Source organism: Nilaparvata lugens, chromosome 1 (genome assembly GCF_014356525.2).
Source record: "Nilaparvata lugens isolate BPH chromosome 1, ASM1435652v1, whole genome shotgun sequence".
In the NCBI taxonomy this organism is placed as follows: domain Eukaryota; kingdom Metazoa; phylum Arthropoda; class Insecta; order Hemiptera; family Delphacidae; genus Nilaparvata; species Nilaparvata lugens.
Window position 1 is genome coordinate 22714143 of NC_052504.1, and position 23138 is coordinate 22737280.

At 34.4% G+C, this 23138-nt stretch overlaps 1 protein-coding gene across 2 annotated transcripts in view; it reads left to right on the top strand.

The window, feature by feature from the left end:
* Nucleotides 1–23138, top strand: part of LOC111047038 (sushi, von Willebrand factor type A, EGF and pentraxin domain-containing protein 1) — a 71198-nt gene that overhangs the window by 13662 nt on the left and 34398 nt on the right. For both annotated transcript variants that reach the window (XM_039422364.1, XM_039422356.1), the window contains exons 14-35: nucleotides 396–514; nucleotides 1031–1223; nucleotides 3051–3174; nucleotides 3760–3941; nucleotides 5149–5451; nucleotides 6454–6611; nucleotides 6908–7019; nucleotides 7372–7573; nucleotides 8369–8479; nucleotides 10487–10738; nucleotides 11694–11932; nucleotides 12738–12859; nucleotides 13231–13322; nucleotides 13881–14098; nucleotides 14765–15017; nucleotides 16689–16824; nucleotides 17872–18068; nucleotides 18939–19154; nucleotides 19523–19666; nucleotides 20558–20706; nucleotides 21358–21484; nucleotides 22215–22415. In XM_039422364.1, coding sequence (XP_039278298.1) covers nucleotides 396–514; nucleotides 1031–1223; nucleotides 3051–3174; nucleotides 3760–3941; nucleotides 5149–5451; nucleotides 6454–6611; nucleotides 6908–7019; nucleotides 7372–7573; nucleotides 8369–8479; nucleotides 10487–10738; nucleotides 11694–11932; nucleotides 12738–12859; nucleotides 13231–13322; nucleotides 13881–14098; nucleotides 14765–15017; nucleotides 16689–16824; nucleotides 17872–18068; nucleotides 18939–19154; nucleotides 19523–19666; nucleotides 20558–20706; nucleotides 21358–21484; nucleotides 22215–22415 — 3850 coding nt within the window. The remainder of the gene's footprint in view (nucleotides 1–395; nucleotides 515–1030; nucleotides 1224–3050; nucleotides 3175–3759; nucleotides 3942–5148; nucleotides 5452–6453; nucleotides 6612–6907; nucleotides 7020–7371; nucleotides 7574–8368; nucleotides 8480–10486; nucleotides 10739–11693; nucleotides 11933–12737; nucleotides 12860–13230; nucleotides 13323–13880; nucleotides 14099–14764; nucleotides 15018–16688; nucleotides 16825–17871; nucleotides 18069–18938; nucleotides 19155–19522; nucleotides 19667–20557; nucleotides 20707–21357; nucleotides 21485–22214; nucleotides 22416–23138) is intronic.

The window sequence follows — 23138 nt, forward strand, 5'->3', positions numbered from 1 at the left end:
TGCCCAAATTGGACAATCCAGAGAACGGATTAATCATGTCAACCAAGGTAAAACATAATTAGTACTCTTTGCTCCTTTAATATCTCAATGCAGCTTTAATATAATAAGATTAAGAATTATTCTTATAAGTTGAATAAGGTTCATAAAGGAATTTTTAATCATGTTAAGGTAGTGCACAAATAAACGTTAGAGAATCTAATTTATCATTGCACTTATATAATTTAAAGAACAGGAGATATTTCTTATTCAATTAACTTTTTTCTGCCTCATCTTAGAGTACATGTTGTATTGAAGTAACGACTGCGCTGGTTTCATTCATGTGCCTCAAATAAACTTTTTGGAAATTTTAATTGATTTTTTGTTCCCTATAATTATTGTTTTGTTGACTTTTGTAGGATTATGTGGGTGCTCCTTGCTTGAGGCTGGAAGTGATGGGATGCACACGTCTGGAATGTGGAGACATCAACGAGTGTGCCAACAACAACGGAGGCTGTGATCAGAAATGCATCAACACGTGAGTCCATTAGTTCATTAGTTAAAAATTGATTTTTTTTCGAATTTGTTTTTCCTGGGAATTGTAAATGAAAATCATCAACTCCAAGTATCAGTTTAGCTGTGAGAATTGTGACGTATATGTACTCTACTGTACTTTATTTCTACATGAATATTTTCTACTTGGAAATCAAGACTCTCTTATTTATGTTATGAGGCATTATTCATGTATGAACCATGTGTCTTCAGCCAAAATACCATGATCTGATAGAAATATTATGCAAGTTTCAAGTTATTTATGGTTCGTTTGAATCGTGAAAACGTTCTGAAATGGTAGGATTTAATCCAAGTCAAATAATTAAAATTATAGTGCTAAAAGAATTTAAATGTTGGCATCTATCAAGCTTCTATATCATGAAAGCTATGTCTTGTAACCCATCTATCATTGTTCCATTCATCTTCATTCATTCAGGTATGTGAGCTCATATCCAGTTTTCATAAGATAGAAATAGTGAAATGAGTTTTTGTCTCTTTCCAGACCTGGAAACTACACGTGCGCTTGCAACGTCGGTTATGAGTTATTCTTGTCAAACGGCACAGCTGGCTTCAATATCGATAAATCGGAGACAGGAGAAAGAGACGGTGACATCTTCCAGAGAAACAAGACTTGTGTCCCTGTCATGTGCCCAAATTTGGACAATCCAGAGAACGGATTAATCATGTCAACCAAGGTAAAACATAATGAATATTTTTTTTTTAAATCAATCAAAATACTCAATAATGCATTTTTAATATGAAAATAGTAAAGAACTTTTGCAGTTTGAAAAATTTGAATTTGAAAAAGAAATCATTCAAGATTCAAGACTCGAGTAATTACTCAAGTGGTTAACAACTATTGTACTTTATAATCACACAATAATGGAAGGTAGTGAGTTTCACTGTATTTTTACTTTCCTTGCCCTACTACCATAGGTAAGGAAAGTATTGTTTTCCAAAAAAAATTAAGGTACCCCAATTTCAAGTTTTCTATACGTTTCAAGGTCCCCTGAGTCTAAAAACATGATTTGTGTGTGTGTGTGTGTGTGTGTGTGTGTGTGTGTGTGTGTGTGTGTGTGTGTATGTATGTCTGTGAACACGATAACTCCATTCCTAATTAACCGATTGACTTGAAATTTTAAACTTGAGGTCCTTATACCATGAGGACCCGACAATAAGAAATTCAATAAAATTCAATTCAAGATGGCGGAAAAAATGGCGGATAATTACTAAAAAACCATGTTTTTCACGATTTTCTCAAAAACGGCTTTAACGATTTTCTTTAAATTTATACCATGGATAGCTATTTATAAGCCCTATCAACTGACATGAGTCTCATTTCTGGGAAAATTGCAGGAGCTGCGTAATATTTTCGAGAAAAATGGCGGATAGTTACTAAAAAACCATGTTTTTCACGGTTTTCTCGAAAACGGCTCTAACGATATCTTCAAATTTATACCATGGATAGCTATTTATAAGCCCTATCAACTGACATGAGTCTCATTTCTGGGAAAATTGCAGGAGCTGCGTATATTTTCGAGAAAAATGGCGGATAGTTACTAAAAAACCATGTTTTTCACGGTTTTCTCGAAAACGGCTCTAACGATATCTTCAAATTTATACCATGGATAGCTATTTATAAGCCCTATCAACTGACATGAGTCTCATTTCTGGGAAAATTGCAGGAGCTGCGTAATATTTCCGAGAAAAATGGCGGATAGTTACTAAAAAACCATGTTTTTCACGGTTTTCTCGAAAACGGCTCTAACGATTATCTTCAAATTTATACCATGGATAGCTATTTATAAGCCCTATCAACTGACATGAGTCTCATTTTTAGAATAATTGCAGGAGCTGCGTAATATTCTCAAGAAAAATGGCGGATAATTACTGAAAAACCATGTTTTTCACAATTTTTTAAAAAATTACTCGACTGATTTATTTCAAATTCATACTCTGTATAGTCTCCATATCAGCTCCATCAACTGGCATGAGTCTCCTTTCCGGGAAACTAATGGGGGGGGTTCACACCATCCTTGAGAAATGGACTTTGTAACCTCCTTCTCGTGCATGAGGTAGGTAGGTAGAGCAGTCTATGAAAATAACACATAGTCGAAATATTTCATCTGTAGAACAGCTGTTTTGACTACTTTTAAATAATCATCGGATTTCACAATTTACACAAAGTAAAAAGTATTCTGAAAACAAAATTATATACACACATATACAGTAGTCTGATCGTAGTTTCAAATAATTATGTTGTCGCCAATCGTCATTATGTTATTTCTCTAAATTATTGTCGTTTAAGAATGAGGCTCCCAGTTCAATGAGCAAGGAAAGTTGTGTGAGTGTACCACACCAGATTTTTTTACAAAAATACACATTGCTCTAAACATCCTAAATTACTGCTTAAATGAAAAGATTCCTCATGAAATTATGTAGTCCCATCCAGAGAGTAGAGAATTCTATTTGATGTGACGATTGTTGATTACAAACTACTTTTTCATTGTTTTTTCTTAAAGGAATCGTTCCATTTCGGAGACCTTGTCAGCTTCCAATGTGATTTTGGCTTCGTGATGAGTGGATCTGCTTCTCTGCTTTGTACTTCGGGTGGTGCTTGGAATGGAACTGCTCCTCAGTGCCAACGTGAGTATTCGATTGAAAATATGAACAATAAATAATAAGATTAGAATATAAAATACAGTCATCTATACTTATAAAATTCTTGACTGACTCACTCACTGATCACGATTTCTGAAAATCTACTAGATGGATTGCAACAAAACTTGGAATAATGCCTCATAATTCCTAGGTGCTCACAAAGAAATCTTTTAGCAATATTTCAACTCTAAGGGTGGGTTTTCAGGGTTTGAAGTTCGTACATATATGTATAAGTCATTCATTATAATTTGGTTGGAATTAATTTCTCTTTTGCTCCCTTGTTCCAAAATGGAACAGTGCTGTTGAGCTGTAAGGTTGGATTTTCACAACCTTCCGAATCTTGAAATTCGAACTTGAATAAGTTCAATTAATTTGTCACTGAATGAATTCGTAAACATTGCTTTCACCAAATGTGAAAGACATATATTTTTGTTCACTAGTCAAATTGGTCAATTGGCTGATTTTCCGTGGTTAGACTGCTTGCATCTATAAATAATAGGGTTCTTAATAACATTATCCCCCATCAAAACCTATATTACAATATTCTCATTTATTGTTTTTCATTTTCAGCTGCTAAGTGCGTGTCATTACCAGACGACAAGGCTGAGGGTCTCACAGTGGCAAGAATTGACAAAGAAAGTGTTCTAGTTCCGTTCAAAGAGAACGTCACTCTCAAATGTAACAACAACGGCCGTAAGCTCAGAGGAACAGCATCGTCTGGCTTCAGGCAGTGTGTCTACGATCCAAAATCGGTATGTACTTTCCACATATTTTTTCGCAAATAAATTTCTATCACTTGAGCTATAACTTCTACCTCATGTAAACTCCTTTCAATAACAAATATACGTGCTGAATTCAGCTTCTGTATAATATTCTCGTGTATGTCTGGTGTGTTTTTGTTTCTCAATACTCATAACAAGCAAATATATTTGTATTTTTCTCTCTTTGTTAAGATAGTTTAATCTTCAAGTTGTTAGTAGATTGCTTGATCAATCGAAACCAATTTCAGTTGAAACTAATAAACTACAGCGTGCTCAGACTATTTATACTATATATTACGGTATTGTAAATATTTTTACTCAGTTTAACTGCACGACGAAATACCACTCCAAATACAACACGAATATACTCTATCAAATCCTACTCAAATCGTCAACGCCTATTAAATGAAACATATTCGATTATGTAAGAAAAGTCGATTAAGTTCTGTGACAACCAGACTATTTATTCTATGTATTAAGGTATTGTGGATATTGTTCCGCTCACTTTAATTACACAACGAAATACTATTGTAAATGCAGCACATAGTTATACTCTACTCTAATAACTTTTTTGTTAGTGCTACTCTTTTATGGCTACTATTTTTTATTTTCATTGTACTGTAAAATATACTCAATAAAACCTCCTCAAATCTTTAACACATAATACATTTTGGTTGGATTGTGTTGTCATGTTGAGCTTTGTTTGATTTATGCAAATTTATTTATGAGTGTGGAATAAACTTGAATTTGAAATGGAATATATTCCATGTTAATTAATTGAAAAAGTGTGAACTTCCATGATGAGAATATTCTCATGATCTTGGTATAGCTTGTGTATCTTCATTGCAAATAATATTGTCAGTTTCTTTGATGAATTTTTATAATTTAAATTTTCCCATTATGTTAGTTCTGTGTTAATTAATTTCTAATAATAAATGATAAATGAATTTATTTCCTCCAGTAAGAAACATAAAAAAATCAAAACTTGGAAATTAACTAATCACTTTATCCAGTAAGTGTAATCAGTATACGAAAAACAATAATTAAACTTACCAAAACTTGAAGGTGTCTGAGTCTAGTCTGCAGCATACAAAAATATTTTCTCAAATCAGGTACTGCCTGTAGCGTAATACTTTAACAAGTATTTTGTTTTATCGCATATATGTAGATAATGTTGTATTTGTGAATGCCATTGCAGGGCTACCCGGACTACTGGCTGTCGGGCCTGATGCCTTCTTGTCCGCGAGTGGACTGCGGAGTGCCGGCACCGACCCCTGGCGCCGAGTACGGCAACTACGTGGACACGCGCTACCAGTCGTCGTTCTTCTTCGGCTGCCAGGACACGTTCAAGCTGGCCGGCCAGACTGAGCGCAACGACAATGTGGTTCGCTGTCAGGCCAACGGCGTCTGGGACTTTGGCGACCTGCGCTGCGAGGGCCCCGTCTGTCAGGACCCTGGCCGGCCCACTGACGGCTACCAGATGGCCACTAGCTATGAGCAGGTACTTGGAAAAACTACCGAATCTAGTTTCTACTGGCTTAATGAACCAGTGACTGTCACAATTTCGAGTTATTTCCATTCCATTTGGATATCCACCACAACAACACTGATTACATTCACAGAAGTTATAGATTCATTAATATTGCAATTTAATTCATTATGTGTATTGTTTTATTCCCAACTAACCATTTTGGTCCAAGTATCCATTCACATAATGATATCTCCCACAATTATATTGGGATATTATTCAGTTATCAGTTCCCGTTTCCAAGTATAAAATAATAATAATATCGAGTGACCTGGCTAGCTCGGTTTAGTGTCAGAGTTTTTAGGTCGCAACTGATAAATTTCAGGGCCTCTGACATGACCTAACGACTGCTTTTTAGGCAGCCGGGACCGACGGTTTAACGTTTCCATCCGAAACACGGGAGTGGCCCGAGATAAATATTCTGCCCGGGCCTCTGAATTATAAAGCCAGCATCTGATCCACTCGACTACGGCCACTCCAAGTATTTAGGTTTCCAAGTACTTCATTACTTTAAATTCAAATTGCACCGTGATTTCAAAAATGATTTGTGAAGAAATAAATAAGACTGTATTGTGTATTTTAGTGCATGTAGTCTACATTTATGTATTTACCCCTATTTCAGATACAGAACAATGCCAATTTACGTGTTTTTTGAGTATGAAATACAATAATTCTGATATGTTTGCTGAAATTTTGAGTATAATTCTAAATTAAGTAATAGATAACCTAAACTTTCTCTATACGTGTCATAAGTATCATTGCTTTTTAGAGCAATCATGATATACATTCTCAATTTCTCATTATTGTTTACAATTTTCTTTTATCAAATGTTTGAATGAATGTCTTTAGGAATGTGTAATTATCACTGACAGAAACACAGTGAAGACTCTGTGTCTCGAGTTTTGTGTTCAGTTATATTTACTTGAACCTCTACGAATGTTTTGAATAATATTTCAATTTCCATTTTCATTCTAGGGCTCTGAAGTTCAATTTGGATGCAGTAAACCAGGATACATTCTCATCAATCCTCGACCAATCACCTGCACCAGAGAGCCTGAATGTAAGGTTGTCAAACCTCTTGGTCTTGCCTCGGGAAGAATTCCAGATGCTGCCATCAATGCTACATCAGAAAGGTTAGTCCATCAGCAATCTTGCGTCATGAATATCATCAAAATTACTGCGCATTGTAATGCATTTTCAATATTATACTGTTGGAGACGATTGCTACCATATTTTATGAATACTTTTTTTTCAAGTACTGTAATGTTCTGTAGTTAGTAGGCTAATAATTCAAAAGTTCTAAGCTTTCAACTTGATAATCTTCAACGGTGTTAAATCGGAAATTTAAAATTCTCATTTCTAATTTCTATTTCAGGCTTAACTATGAAGCTCGAATTGAAAATAAAAAATACTCTCATTTCTATTTCAGGCCTAACTATGAAGCTCGTAACATCAGATTGAATTCAGTAACTGGATGGTGTGGAAAGCAGGAAGCTTTCACTTACGTCAGTGTTGACCTTGGACAAGTATACAGAGTAAAGGTAAATATAAACATTAATATTCTATCCAAAATAAAATAAAAAAATCAAATTAAATTTATTTCGCCATAATAATTAATAAAAATAATAATCCGTTATACAAAGTAAAGCAAAATGACGATCAATCCTTACATATACACGAAAAGTAACTTTCATTTTCAAATGAAATGATCTAGACTCATGTCAGACCGAATTTTTCATATCCAAAAAAAATCTAATCCTCATCTTATTAAATTTTTATTCCGGTAGGTCTATCGCTTTATCTAATCTCAAACGCTAAAAGTGAACCATATTGAAAAGTGCCTACATGAGAAAAGTTTGTTGTCCTTATTCTTAATAACTATTTTATTTTCAGGCTATTCTTGTGAAAGGTGTCGTCACTAATGATATAGTTGGTCGTCCAACCGAAATTCGATTCTTCTACAAGCAGTCGGAGAATGAGAACTATGTGGTGTACTTCCCCAACTTCAACCTGACCATGCGTGACCCTGGAAATTACGGCGAGTTGGCCATGATCACTCTGCCCAAGTATGTGCAGGCCCGTTTTGTCATTCTAGGTAAGTTCCATCGTACAGTATCCATATATTTTTATAATTGAAAAAATGCCAAAATGGTGTTCTATCCTGAAAACATTATACCCTATAAATAGCGTATATTTGATTCCATTTACCAATACTCTCAAATTCCAATTCATTCAGCTTTTTTTGTTTGAACCACATACCCTCACATCTATAAGACAATCTTCACAATTTTGTAGCTTTGATTATAATTTGAGGTTATTTAAACATAATGAATACAGATATAGTCATTTATTGACAATATAGTCAGTATACAATTCCAAATACTGTCAAATTCCAATTTCCTTCAGATTTTTTTTTTGTTTGAACCACGTATCAATCTATATATAATACAATCTTCAATTTTGTAGCTTTGATTATAATTTGAGGTTATTTAAACATAATGAATACAAATATAGTCAATACTTGGCCTCATATGATAATTATTTATTCATTGTCAATAAATGAATAAATTAATAAGTCAATAAAATAAATTTTTCCACCTATGGGGTTAAAGTACTGTATTCCATGTCATGAGACTTAATCAAGGTGTTCACACCTCACATTGCTTGTACGACTCTTTCCCCTCTGGGAGATGAGCTTATAATATTTTCAACTTTAAATTTTAGTTTATTCATTCATCAGGCTGTACAAAAATAATTTACATAACTATTTCCATTGTTCCAATCAACATCTATAATAATTATTGGAAGCTATGGTCTGTAGGTATTTTGTAGATGAATTCAATGTATGATTTCCAGGTTACTTTACTATCTCCATGTCTTTCTTTTCCAGGAATTGTTAGTTTCATGGACAACGCTTGTCTCAAGTTTGAACTGATGGGATGTGAAGAAACAAAGAAGGAACCACTCCTTGGATACGATTATGGATATTCTCCCTGTGTTGGTGAGTTTATTCAGAACCATTACTCAAAGTATCTGATTTAGAAAGTAGAAATTGCAATCTTTGTTCGATCTTCTCGATTTTCTTGAAGCATTGTGGAAAGCCTCATTTCGTATGTAAGGACTTTAACTCTATTTAGAATACTAGGCGTCTAAATAAGTAGATTCGTGAATACATAAACATGAATTGAAAACAATCATAACGTTTTTTATTGCAAAACTAAAAAATACAAACAGTATAAGTTAATCGAGTAAACAACGATATAAACAATTGATTGAATGGAGAAGGCCGGTTACAGAGCTCGACCGACCGTCAGTGCGTACGTCAGTCGCGCTTGTCTTTTCCATAGATATTCCATGTATCCGTACAGAGCAGGACTGACGGCACGCATGCGCACGGTTAGGACCATGTGTTTTATACTGCGTATGAAAACCATCGGTCGAGCTCGTGCGCATCCATTCCATCGGTCGACTGACGCGCTATTGAAACAAATAGAAGCTTTCAGAGCTGTACTGATCAGTAGCCCGATCGCAACATAACCAATGTGCTGACACCTCTGCCCGACAATCAGCTGATATTGAATTGAATAGCATAATGAATGAATTCAATTAATAGTGTCATATTATTAGAATTCAGAGTTTTTCTATACATTTCTTCAATCATTTCTAAATTCTTTATTGAAAAATCATATATTATTAATATTATCTACATTTATTTGATCCGTAGCTTAAAGTGACTGCAAGTATTCCCAATGGTGATACAAGCTCGAAGTAACTCATCAAAATTTCTGATGCACATTCTGAGGTAGTTGAAAATGTATCTTCACCCCAAGCAATGATGTAAATAATGGTACTAAATGCCCTTTGAAATGCTCTTTGGGCGACCATCGGGTGAACTTGATATCTACGTCTTTTAATCTTTCGTTTACGAAGATAATAAGCTGCAATTGAACAATCTGTAAAGGCGTCCATTTTGTGAGTCAGAAAAACTGAATTATAGTCAGGATGGTGCATACGCACTGACGGTCGGTCGAGCTCTGAATGTGTAAAACTGATTCATCGATGCGTACGGTCAGGATAGTACATAAGCACTAAGCGTACGGTCGAGCTCTGTAACCGGTCTAAGATACAAAGAATATCCTAGTCTAAAAACTTCATAACTCAAAATTATTTGTATTTTTGCACTGCTGCCAACAAAACAGTAACTGGTGGGTTTACAGTTATTTATTTATTAGAATTTATCATGTTATATTGCATCAGTCAGTCTGCTAGCGCTACCGTTGACCATTGGCTCGAATCCCGCCGGTAGGCATGTACGTTTGATCATCTCATCAAATCACCCATTCACTTTCCATTACCGTCGCACTAGCTAAAATCTCATGTAGACATAATCCGCAATAAAAATATCAGCTATTTATTTATTGGCAGTGAGCCGCAAATTGCCACTCCTAATTAGATCACATTCAACTAGAATTTTTTAGATGGAACTTTTAATATTGTATAATATTATATTATAATATTATTTTAATATTGTGTAATATTGTATTATGAACATTTTATTTTTATTTTTGCTCGTGTATGAGTAAATTTAAAAAAATAGAAATATTAAATAAATGAATAAAAATAAGTAAATTCGAAAATAATTTGAATATCATCATAACGTTTTTTATCGCGAAAACGAAAAAATACAAACAGTATAAAAAGAAACGTGTGAACAACAGTATAAAAAACAATTAATTGAATGGAGATTCATAAGATACAAAGAATACTGCAAAAAATAAATAACTAAAAATTGAATTGGATAATTTTAATTTTCTGTCAAATTAAATCAACTGAAAATTAGATATTCCAGTTGACCAATCGCTGGAATATTATAATAATCATTAATTCGAATATCTAATTTGCAGTAACAGAAGTCCTTAGTACTACTCAAATAGCTTTCATTGGATATTCGAATTGATGATTTGTTTACATAAGATGTATTACATTGATTGGATTGTTGTGTTTTCAGACAACGAGCCGCCGGTATTCCAGAACTGTCCACAGCAGCCAATCATCGTGCGCCGGGGTCCGAACGGCATCGCCACAGTCAACCTGACGGAGCCGAACGCAGTCGACAACAGCGGCGCCATTGCCAGGCTGGAGGTCAAGCCTCATGGCTTCCGCACTCCACTCACCACCTTCCACGACATGGCTGTCAAGTACATCGCCTACGATTTCGACGGAAATGTTGCTATTTGCGAAATCAACATCACTGTTGTAGGTAATGTATCACAAATACTGGTCCTCCTATCACTTCCATTGCAGTAATATGGAGTAGAATTTATTGTATTTACATGTATTTTTTGAATGTATTGTCTTTACATTTTATAGAGAGCTAAGCTCCTAGAGACCTAAGCCATAGATCCAATTACTAAGCAACGACTCCAGCAGCGCTTTATTAACGGCTGTAGTCTATTACTGAATATTATCGTAAGCAATATTCGGCATATACAGTAGGCTATAACCTACAATAGGCTATAGTCGACATACATTTATAGACTACATTAATTTACAGTAATAGACTACAGCCGTTAATACAGCGCGCCTACAGTGAAGGCTAAGGGATTGGACTTTTACTCTCGACTTTTTGTTGCAATGGTAATAATTAGGCTATAATAAAATCGAATGTGAAGTAGATCAAATATTATACCATTTAATTCTTGAAAACAGTTTTCACACTTAGCAATGGTTTTTGTTGGTTTGATTATAACTTGTTTCTTTCCCTCTTTAAATAATCAATGTTTCAATCAATCTAACTATATCTTTCCCTCAATAAATAATTGAGCTATCTACCTACTCGTACTTGAAAAATTGTCATCCACATCTGAAACTGATTTCATTTTGCAAACAAATGTAAATAATTTATCAATGTATCAATCTATTAATTGAAAATTCTCTCTAATTTATAAGCATATCAATAAAAAATGTGGAATATAAGCTTGAATCTGAAGCTTCAATCCAACTTACTACGAATAAATAACCATTTTCTGGTTCTGTTTATGTTTGAAAACCATTCTATTAATCTGTATTTTTTGTCCTGCTTTTGAAGTTCTTTAGAATTAGCTACTATCGATTTTAAATAGCAAAATAAATGTCAATTCGTGTCATATACATTACTTATGACATAAATTCCACTCTAGCCTCAATCTTGTTCAATTTAAAATGAATGTTTGCAGATGAAACTCCTCCGCTGCTGAGTTGTCCGCAGAGCTATGTGATCGAACTAGTGGACCGCCAGGACAGCTACGTGGTCAACTTCAACGAGACTCGGCGACGCGTCAACGTGTCCGACTCATCGGGCGAAGTGAGCGTCCAGTTCATCCCGGACAAGGCCACCATCCCGATCGGCAACTTCGAGAACGTCACTGTCGTAGCCACTGACAAGTATGGCAACAAGGCTGAGTGCTACTTCCAGGTAACGTTATCAAACAGATCAAAGCAGTAATAGATATTAAGATTGTTATGATTTATTATGTTCAAGTAGCTCTCCCAATGTAACAGGAAAATGCTAAGAATTATCTTATGAAGTTTCTAAGAAGTATGTTATGAATACGGTATTACTAAAGGCAAGCATGAAATCCTAACAGGTATCGGTATGCAAACAGTATACTTGTAAAACAAGCAAGTGAAAATTATTAGCTAGAATGAATGTCATTATTTTCTTTTATTCTCTTACAATACAAATCAAAATAAAAGTATCATGTGGAATGAATCATAAATAAGACAGAATGAAGCATGAAACAGATACTTTATTAAAACCGGTAATATAATAAAAAAATTATGAATTACTTTTTTGTTGAATCAAACACTAAGTTTTCCACCCAATTGAAAAATTCAATCACTCAAATCAAACCAGTTTCAAAATAAACCTTCAAAACTAACATCTACTGTTAGAAACAATGTACAGTAAAGTGAAAATGTTTGTCCAAAGAAAAATAATAATGTAGGGTTTCTCTACCAAAGTCAAGAAGTTTCGAATAAAATTAATTTTAGTCAAGAATCAAGAATTCTATTTGCTGCAAAACTTTACAAAAAAGCAATAAGCATTGTCAACAATTGAAAATTCAAAAACATAATACATAATTCAACTTGTAAAAAATCAAAAGTCATGAAATAGTAATGTTTCTTGAATAACTAATATTCTAAAAGACATTTTCGTGTTATAAGGATAGTGAAACTTTTTATACTTCTCTGCTAAATTTGTATTTTATGATTTTCAGGTATCTGTGCAAGCAACAGCATGTGTTGATTGGGAACTGAAGCCTCCGACAAATGGAGCTCTCAACTGCCTCCCGGGCGATAAAGGACTTCAATGTATTGCAACTTGTGACCCAGGATATAGGTCAGTATTCAATTTTTACTATGTGAATCGACAAATCATCAATCGTTTGCACATGATTTCAATAGAATGGTCAATGACATTAGTAAAGTATTCCATTGTTCGATAATCGATTCGTGAATTCAGTCAAACATGTGTTACAGGCATAATGTAATTAAGTAAACACTTTGGTGTATGCAGTTGGAAGTTCAGTACTTTTTTGAAAAATCATTCGTCACTCATCACTCTCTCTACAAGTTTCTAATTGAGCCACATTTAGAATCCTAAGGCCAATTAAATTCACCATACAAGTATTGTAAAATGAGACTTCATTATTAGGTGCATGATTTCAATCCTTTTGCTGCTTAGCTTAATCAATAATTCTCTGTCAACAGATTTACAGACGGTGAGCCAGTGAAGACGTTCAGTTGTGAAGCAAAGAGCCCATGGACACCCACCTCTGTTGTGCCTGATTGTGTCTCAGAAGGTAAGATCTATATTTATTGAGTAACTATGAGAAAATGCGCTTATGTGGAGAATATCACCGTCAATATTTTTTTAGGATTTTAGACTATTCTCCTAATAAATATGCACAAACACGTCAATCATTAGAAGAAAGACAACTAATTAATCCGTTATATTAATAATTATTTATCAGTGTTAGTCAATCGCTCTCTCATAAACATTTTATATTCCTTGAGAAGTGGTTAAGCTAGCAGTTGGTGACACATCTACTCAGATAAAGGCCGGACTGCCTGCCCGACTGACCGTGTGAGCTAATTGCCTGGATGGCTGCACTTCCTGGCTACCTAGTCTATTAGGGTCCCAAGGTATTAATTGTAAAAAAACTTTGGAATTTTCTCTTTCATTGGTATGGAGATAATCAATTTCGTATGAGTACTTTGGTAATTTTGAATTTTTAAAATACGATGAATCTTGTGTAGTAACCCTGTACTTTGTTAATTAGTTAATATAGCAAACAAATAATACTTGAGTTTATAAATGAGCAACTAGAATAAATTATTGATTGTTTTGTTGTTTTTAGACACTCACCAGGCCGACTACCACGTGATAGCGACGGCGATGTACCGAGCCAACGGCGTGGTGTCACCCGGGTGCTTGTCGCAGTACACCGACCTGATGGCGCAGTACTACCCGCAGCTCAACAACATCCTCAGCCAGCGCTGCTCGGCCGTCAACGTCAACATGAACGTCACCTTCCTCTACGCCAAACCCCAGCTGCTCGAGGAGAATCTTGTCCAGGTTAGAGCCCACCATAGCTATCAGATAGATATCTATGATAGTAATGTATGAGTAGGCTGATAACAGTTGATTCTGTGTTGTCTATCTAATGAGTGCATTACTTACTCTGTTGCATATCCATACATTTTCACTATTAAAATTAAACTTGAATTTTAAAAAACACTTATGAAGTGCAAATTCACTTACATTGGTAGTGACGGTCGTCATCAGTCTTCACCCACAACAGGTCGAAACGATCGGCACTACCAATTTAAGTAAATTTGCACTTCATAAGTGTTTTTAAAATGCAAGTTGCATTACTTATTTCATCCTCATAATCACAAGACAAACAAGATCAAGATAGAAACTACAATTATAGAGAAATCATACCTGAGCTTGCTTTCTCTATGCTACAATGCACCCATGACCATGGAATCCAAAACTTCTATAACAATATTACAAAATGAAAAATATTGTAATTATTATTACAAAACAATAATAATCTAGTAAATTCAAATAAATAATCTACTAAAACTAAGAGCTCGAGCTAGCTCTTTTGGGGAAGTAGTTTATTTGGCCCCTAATGTTTTTGTGTTTTTTTTAATAATTTCATTTTTGCAGTGTATATTGCAGTTCATTGATTTCGTTTGTAATTTATGAGGAATAAAAAAAAAATGTTTGTGATAGGTGGACTTCGTGCTGGTGATAATTCCGGCAGTGAAGCAGCCTCAACTGTACGACTTGTGCGGCTCGACGCTGAACCTGATATTCGACCTGTCGGTGCCGCACGCCAGCGCCGTCATTGAGCCACTCATCAACGTGTCGTCGATCGGCAACCAATGTCCGCCGCTCAGGGCGCTCAAGTCGTCCATTGGCCGCGGCTTCACCTGCAATGTCGGCGAAGTGCTCAACATGGACACCAATAACGTGCCTCGATGCTGTAAGTCTTTAAAGTGTTTTCCTGGCTTCTATTTAAAAATATCTTACTGAATTGAATTGAATTAAATTGATTTTATTGTTTCACAAAAAAAGACTTATAAAACATAAGTAAAAGTACTAATTTAAAGAAAATTATATCTATGTTCAAACTATTTCGCAAAATAATTGAAACTGTACTCACATGGACCTGTCGGTCTGTTCGTGAGTAAGAGTTCGCATACGTATATTGAAATTTAATTTACACAGATAACTTATCTATGATACAGAGAAGTAATATTACTATTATAGATAGCTACCAATATTTAATAGTATTGAACAATACAATATCAAAACTATTTAAATAAAAGATAAAAATACTTATTTAATTTTAATATTCAAGCTCAACTATCAACATTCGCACGGGAAGGGAAACACACACGCACACACACACACACAACACACACACACACACACACACACACACACACACACACACACCACACACACACACACTACGCATACACTACGCACACACATGAGTGAATAAATTCCAAGGCGTTACACATACATTGATTTGATCAATCTACCACACTGATAGTCATTCAAAGATGCCAACCATTCATGTAGCACTTTCTTGTATTTTAGTACAGTACAAGAACCTGGATGACTTATATGGGGGGGAGCATTCCGCAGAAGCATATTAATTACATAAGAGACATTTCTGCAGCAAACAGCTCGCGAATTTCTCTCTAAATTGGGATGCAGAAGATGTCCGCTTCTAGTCCTATGTTCTTGTTGTGCTGGAATATTTTAAGTTCATTTTATCTTGAACACATACATTAAGACAAATTTAACATAAAGCTTCTTAATAGTTAGAACATTAAAATAAACAAATAAACGTTCGGAACGTTCGTACTTTTTCATCATTTGAATTGGGAAGGACAAGAATAAACATCAAGTATTGAGTGTGTTCGTATTTTCCTGCTTCACAGCAATAAAATTGTTGTAGTTGTTTGTTTTTTTCCCATCAAAAAGCGTTTCAACTCCTTCTCAAAAACATCGATATCATCACAATTTTTCAAATGAGTAAGACGTTTTCTAATAAATTTAAGGCCCGTATTCGGTTTGTTGTCTTTTTTCAAAAAGAGCTGTTCTGTGGTATAGTGAAGCATAGTCTCCTCTATTTTTTGTATTACATCTATAGGTGCGTACAGATTTAAGCGCTGCGAACACGAGCAGTTCACTTTTAATCAGCTGATTTAAACTTTTCATACATGTATCTTACCGTTTCTGTACAAATACAGATATAAACAGCTGATGAAAAGTGAAATTCACGTGTTTGCGGCGCGTAAATCTGCGCGCACCTTATGAGTATCGGTATTTTTATCCATAGTCTTTCTTTTAAAATGCATAATCACCTCATAGATATTAATAGAGGAAACTGTTAGTAATAGTAAACTAGTTCTTTAAAATGGTTTCTACAGGACTCGATTGGCATAATACCTCTAATATTGAGGTATAATACAGGCTATAATAATACACCCTATTTTGGAGCTTAATTTCAAATCTCTGAGGTAAGGTGTCAATATATCTCATCAATGACATATCTCATCGTCACTTCAAGAAAACATTGCTATTCTCTAATTTATGCTGAAATCCTTTTATTCAATTACCCATCTTCTGTTGATTTCAGTGCATTGTCCTGCTGGCACGTTTGCTGGCATCAAGCAGAAGGTGTGCTCGCTTTGTCCACGCGGCTTCTACCAGGATAGAGATAGGCAGGGACAATGCATTCGTTGCCCCATGGGAACCTACACCAAAGAGGAAGGGTATGTATTATCGATCAGTCTAATATCTTTTCTATAACTCGTTTTAGTTTTTCACCAGCCAGTCATTTCAAATCTTATGGCTTATGCACAATTTGTGAATAGTTATTGCTATAATCAAAAAGAACAAATGGGATATGAAATTATCATGGATTATTCGCTGTTCATGATTTTCATGAACGACAAATAGAATATGAAATTATCAAGGATTAATCGCTTATTTTATCTAGCGTATGGCAGATACACAATACATATAAAGCTCATGAGTCTCAAATGTCTACATAATTATACACTGCATATTTCTAATTTATTTGATATGTTGTTTAGTTTTGGTCAGGAGAACATAAGTTTGTCTGACCGCCATTATTTGCTAGTCCATTTAGGATTAATCGCTGTCCATTTAATTAATCCAACAGGATTAATCGCTGTTCATGACTTCATGAATGGTGAATCAAAACTATTATAGTTTTGATTTTCTTGATGCTAAAAAACTAGAAAGCACAAAACACAAAGTAATACGCTTTTGTAAAACATAATTATTATTTTTGAGCTATTGGAGTTTAATGGCTACCTCTCCCATTGAATAAATTCTTCTTAACTGATAGAATTTAAACGTGTTATTTTTTTGTTCAAGAATGTATATGTTGATTGGAAGGAATTTTAGTGTGTATTTATTACTCATCTATTATTATTGATAAATCACATTATATATCGATAAAGTATTCATCTATTGTATTGTTTTCAATTTGATAAAAATAAATTTGAATTGTATTTTTTGCATAGTTATATCCAATTTTACTTTTTTCAACAACCACCACAAACTTTAGACAGTATTTCATTTATTAATTGGTCAGTCAACAGTAATTTGGTGTTTTTAATAGCCTCCTCTGCATCAGCACCCTCCCTCCCTCCACAGCCCCTTCCATTGCGGTCACAAGGAGGCCAATAAACACAATCATAGTCAGTATTCAATTTATTGATTGGTCAGTCAACAATAATTGAACCGTATCTGTTTTCTAATAGAAAACTGTCTTTACAATTGTTTGCAGGATCGAAGAGTATAACGGACTGTGTGCCAGTGTGTGGATACGGAACATACAGCCCAACTGGCCTGGTGCCCTGCTTGGAGTGTCCCCGCAACAGCTACACGTCGGAGCCGCCCACTGGGGGCTTCAAGGACTGCCAGGCCTGTCCAGCCAACACCTACACCTACCAGCCCTCGGCTCCCGGCAAAGAGTACTGCAGAGGTCAGTTACAGCTGGTCACTCTTCTTTTTCAATCATTAAATCAGAATTTTCAACATTTTTTGTATAGATTTTATAGTTTTCATCTTTCCACATATAAAATGGAATAAACGTTTCAATCCTTTCTACCACATACAGTGACATACAGTTAAAAAAATTATTGTTGAAGATGCTTGTCGAAATCTCATTGTAGTTAGAAATTTTCAAATCAGGTTAGAGTGGCTAGAATTAAATACATTGGGATTCAAGAATTATCGATTCGAGAATATCGTTGACTTATTCAAACTTTACTTATGTTCCATCATGTTCAGACCCTGACATTGATTAAAATCATCAGTAGCAAAAGCAAGCAACTAAATTATATTATTCAAGTTCCTCACCACACTTCAATTAATGAAACTTATGACTTGAAACTTCATAAGAAACTAAACTTTAAATTTTTAGGTTATTCAAAGTATAATAACTTACAAGATTACTATTTTCTCAGTTTCGTATTGAATTTCAATATTTTTAATGTAGCATTTCTACATTTGATGTTCTTTTCCCCCTATTTTCCTTCTTTGATTGTTGTTTTGAGGTTTCAAAATTTCATCTGTTGAACGATCAAGTTCTTGATCTACATTATTTGTCTTGTGTAACATTTTGAAAATCTTGAACACAACATTAAAACTTCATTGATTCCTGCATTAAAACTTCTTATAGGCTTTATTTACTCATACACTAAATGTATCTATGATTCATCTATATTTTTACTATCTAAAAGTATCTTATCTTTTCTCTTCCATTCTGATCTATATTTATTATCTAAATTCACATATTGTATCTTTTCAATAAATAAATGAATATTATATGGTGACATTGTTGTGTTTACAGCTAAGTGCCCAGCCGGCCAGTACTCGGACACGGGCCTTGCTCCGTGCGCGCCCTGCCCCACCAACTTCTACCAGCCGCTGAGCGGGCAGACACAGTGCACAGAGTGCAGCCCTGCTTCGCGCACCGCTGGTCCTGGCTCCGCCTCCCGCGACGCCTGCCACCCCATCGAGTGCACCCACAACTCCTGCCAGCACGGCGGTCTCTGTGTGCCCTTGGGTAAGTCTTCATGCAAATTTTCATTTAGATATTTACAGAGATTTTCATTTAATTTTGTGATGTTGTTTCTGTTAAATTACAAATTAATTTTGTAATAATGAATCATTTTGTAAGAAATAAAGTAGTTTAATAGGGCTCCTCTAATTGTTAAGTAATATGGAAATAATCACATAGTACCCTTCTTATATTATTCATATAAATTGTCTATTTAAAAAATATATATGATATAGCCTAAATAGCTTACCAACAACTCCTGATGGTACTCTGCCATGGAGAAAACGCTGACAATGAAGAAGTATGAACATTTAATTGATTATTTTCAAGATAAGTTATGTTTTTCATGATTGTTATTATTTGAATCTTTTCAGGTCATACTCCTCAGTGTTTCTGTCCAGCTGGATTCTCAGGACGGCGCTGTGAAATAGACATTGATGAATGCTCATCTCAGCCTTGCTACAACGGAGCTGCTTGTATCGATCTACCTCAAGGATATAGATGTCAATGTCGTCCTGGTGAGTCAAATATTCACAAAAAAATATCAAAGCCTAATACTAACGAGAATAGTTGTAGTATGGTTATGATGCAAAGATATTTTAAAAATAGTATTTTAATGTATAAGTCCATTTTTCCATACAGGAAGGCAGAAAGCATCTACACACAGATATGAGCGATATGAGCTTTCAGTACTGGAGATTGGAAAATTCACTCAAAAGTCACATAGTTATTTGCAAAAAAGTTTATAATAAGCTTTTTGGCAGCATTTGTAAATACTCTTACAATCAAAAAGTATTTTAAAGAAAATTGGATGTTAGCTAGTTGAAAATCCTGTCTATAGTATTGAGGAGTTCTTTGAAAATACAGATATAAACTTTTGGATTTGAGTAAGAAGACCTATACGACTTTTCCAATTTTATATTTTAATTATCATGTACACAAATTTTAATTTTTTAGCTTAGCTCTATGTTACATTGACGTTGTCGATACATGTATTTGTTAATGGCAATAAAAAATATTTGATTTTATTATATAGTTTAAAAATAGTATTTTTATGACGTATAACGAAATGGACGAAAAAGTCCATTTTTCCATAGAGGACGGCAGAATGCATCTAAACACAGATATGAGCTTAGCTTAGGTCCAATTTAGTTTCTTATTATTCATCATTTAAATACATTGCATAATTAACTGTTAAGACAATAATAGTCATGGATAAAGAAAATTCGCTGTTTCAAAAGTCCAGTGAACTATCGAATCTAAAGTTTTGACCATTTCTAAACTTTTATATATAATATGAACTTCAAAACAGCTTTGAATCGATGTGACGTATCACCTGTTGCATTCATATTTACCTTCGATATATCTAATCTGTTTTTTTTATATTTATTTTCTATTTTATTTAACAGGTTACAGTGGAATAAACTGTCAAGAGGAGAAGAGCGACTGTCGCAACAACACCTGTCCGGAACGCGCCATGTGCAAGGACGAGCCTGGAGTCGGAAATTTCACCTGTCTCTGCAGATCAGGCTACACTGGACCGAATTGCGATGTTACTGTGAGTATTATTATTAAGTATTTCCAGTCTCTTGAGATAGTTTCTTCTTCTAGGGGATTAACAGGTAGTTAATGGATTTCAAAAATCACAGAATTATTCATTTGGATACTTAGGCCACTTGAAATGGTCGATTTTGTTCAGGTTACCAAGTCTTGTAAAGTCTGATTTCCTCGCAGACTTTGTGATCATTTGATTATCATTGTGAAATCAAACCTTTGTGATTTTATATTTCCTTCATTGCATTAGCAATGTAACTCGAAGATTATTTATTGTATGTAGTTTTAAATATTTTGCACTTGATTTATCTTCAGCATGTTTATCTATGTGGTAGAGTACGATTAGAGTACAGTATGCTTGATTTGAAGTTGCTTTTTCAATTAAGTTGGATCTTCAGATGATGGAAGTAAGCAAATGAACTATGTGTAACCTTATCTAAAGAGGAATAGCACAAGGTTACCTTATTTTTTCTCTCATCATTTTGATGATGTACTTATCGTATGAATCAATAAAGAATAAAGAATACTACATGTAAATACAACGTTAGGGAAATATTTTCCAGGGAAGCTGTAAATTATTATTATATTGGCTTCTGTATTAGTTCAGTATTGATGAAAAGTAATTTAAGTTAATAATATGATTTGTTGTTTGCAGATTAACCCATGTACAGCTGCTGGAAATCCTTGTCAGAATGAAGCGACATGTGTTGCTCTCCAACAAGGCAGATACAAATGCGACTGCCTTCCAGGATGGGAAGGAATGCATTGCGAGAACAATATTGGTAAGTCTACAACAGTCAGCACACTCTTTACGCTTGTTTGATGAATATAATGAGGGTTTTTTAAAGTATTTTATAATCCTTGTTACTGTTGAAAGCAATTAATCAGCTGCGTACCGTTACCCCAGTTCAAGACATCATAAACAATTTTTGCTGTAGTATAGTAGTTCAAATAAAGGTTTTCTTATTGGATGCGAAAAACTTGAGCATTAGTATTACGTTTAGAGCAATAGCAGAACTATACATATAGATTGAATTGTGTGTTGCTGAGGTTTCAATCAACTTATGAGATGTATTTGCATCATAATTAGGACTAAGTTTTTTATGAGCAACTTCTTTTGTGAGTATATTATAGTAATTATGTTTTGCAAATAAACTCCTTTGGTTGTATTGGCAATCAGAGAAGTTATTATTTTATCATTATTTGAAACAATAAAAACTAGGGGTTTCATCTCGTTGTACCGTATCTATAGAGACAATTTCATACACATGCTTGCACAAATATGTCTCACGAACATTCCGCGGTAGAGTATAATTCAATTAGGCCTATATTATTCTATTCAATTAAGCCTTGGTCCAGTATATTAGATGATCGAATGAAGTATGTGATCACAAGAAGTTATTCCTGCTTCTTCAACTCCATTTTAGGAAGACATGATGCATTTTTCATAGTAAGCACAGTATTTCTTCATTTTACTGTACTGAGATTCTATTCTGTTTGGTTGTTTTGCAGACGATTGTGCTGAGAAGCCTTGTCTGCTTGGAGCCAACTGCACTGACCTCGTGGCCGACTTCAAGTGCGCCTGTCCGGCAGGATTCACCGGAAAGAGGTGCGAGAGCAAGGTGGACCTGTGCGCCAACAACCCCTGCACACATGGAGTTTGTGTCGATAAATTCTTCTACCATAAGTGCATTTGTGATCCAGGCTGGACAGGTAATGCAATTCATATTTTGTGAATTTTTATTTTTTGTTTTCAGCCCTGTGAAATTCATTCCAGAACTTATAACTGTCATAAATTCAATTATTTTGCCGTCTCAAACAAACTGATCTACAGTTGGAATGTGTTCCATGTGTAATCTCACAATAGAGATTATTTATTCATAGTAACTAACCTAGTTATCATTTGACGTATTCCATACTAACAAACTTAGCTATCATTTAACTCATTCAGTAGTACTATATTCAGTAGTAACTGTAGTAATATTTTCATAATAGCTGCTAATAATAGCTTCATATGAAAATGCAATAATGTCATTATTCACTTCTACTATCAATTGGCTAATAAACTAAAGTCAATTAAGATACAGTAAATCAGACACAATCAGTTTCAGTTTCATTTCTTCTTTAATAATATTTATTTTTGTTAATTTATTATACTCTTTATGACAACGAACAACTCTTGATTTTCATCGAAAACTAAATGCAGATAAAATAAGGGTTTATATTCAAATGTAGTTTAATAAGGGTTTATATTCAAATGTAGTTTAATTTATCAGCTAAATAAATAATATGAGTCGGTTTGAGACACATCCATTGATCGTAGATTGTCCATATGGACTGTAGGTCTTATTCTCATAGTATTTCATGTCCCATTCAGTTACCATATTAATAAACTGTAGCATACCTAACAAACTAAGTGGTTATTTAATCATTACC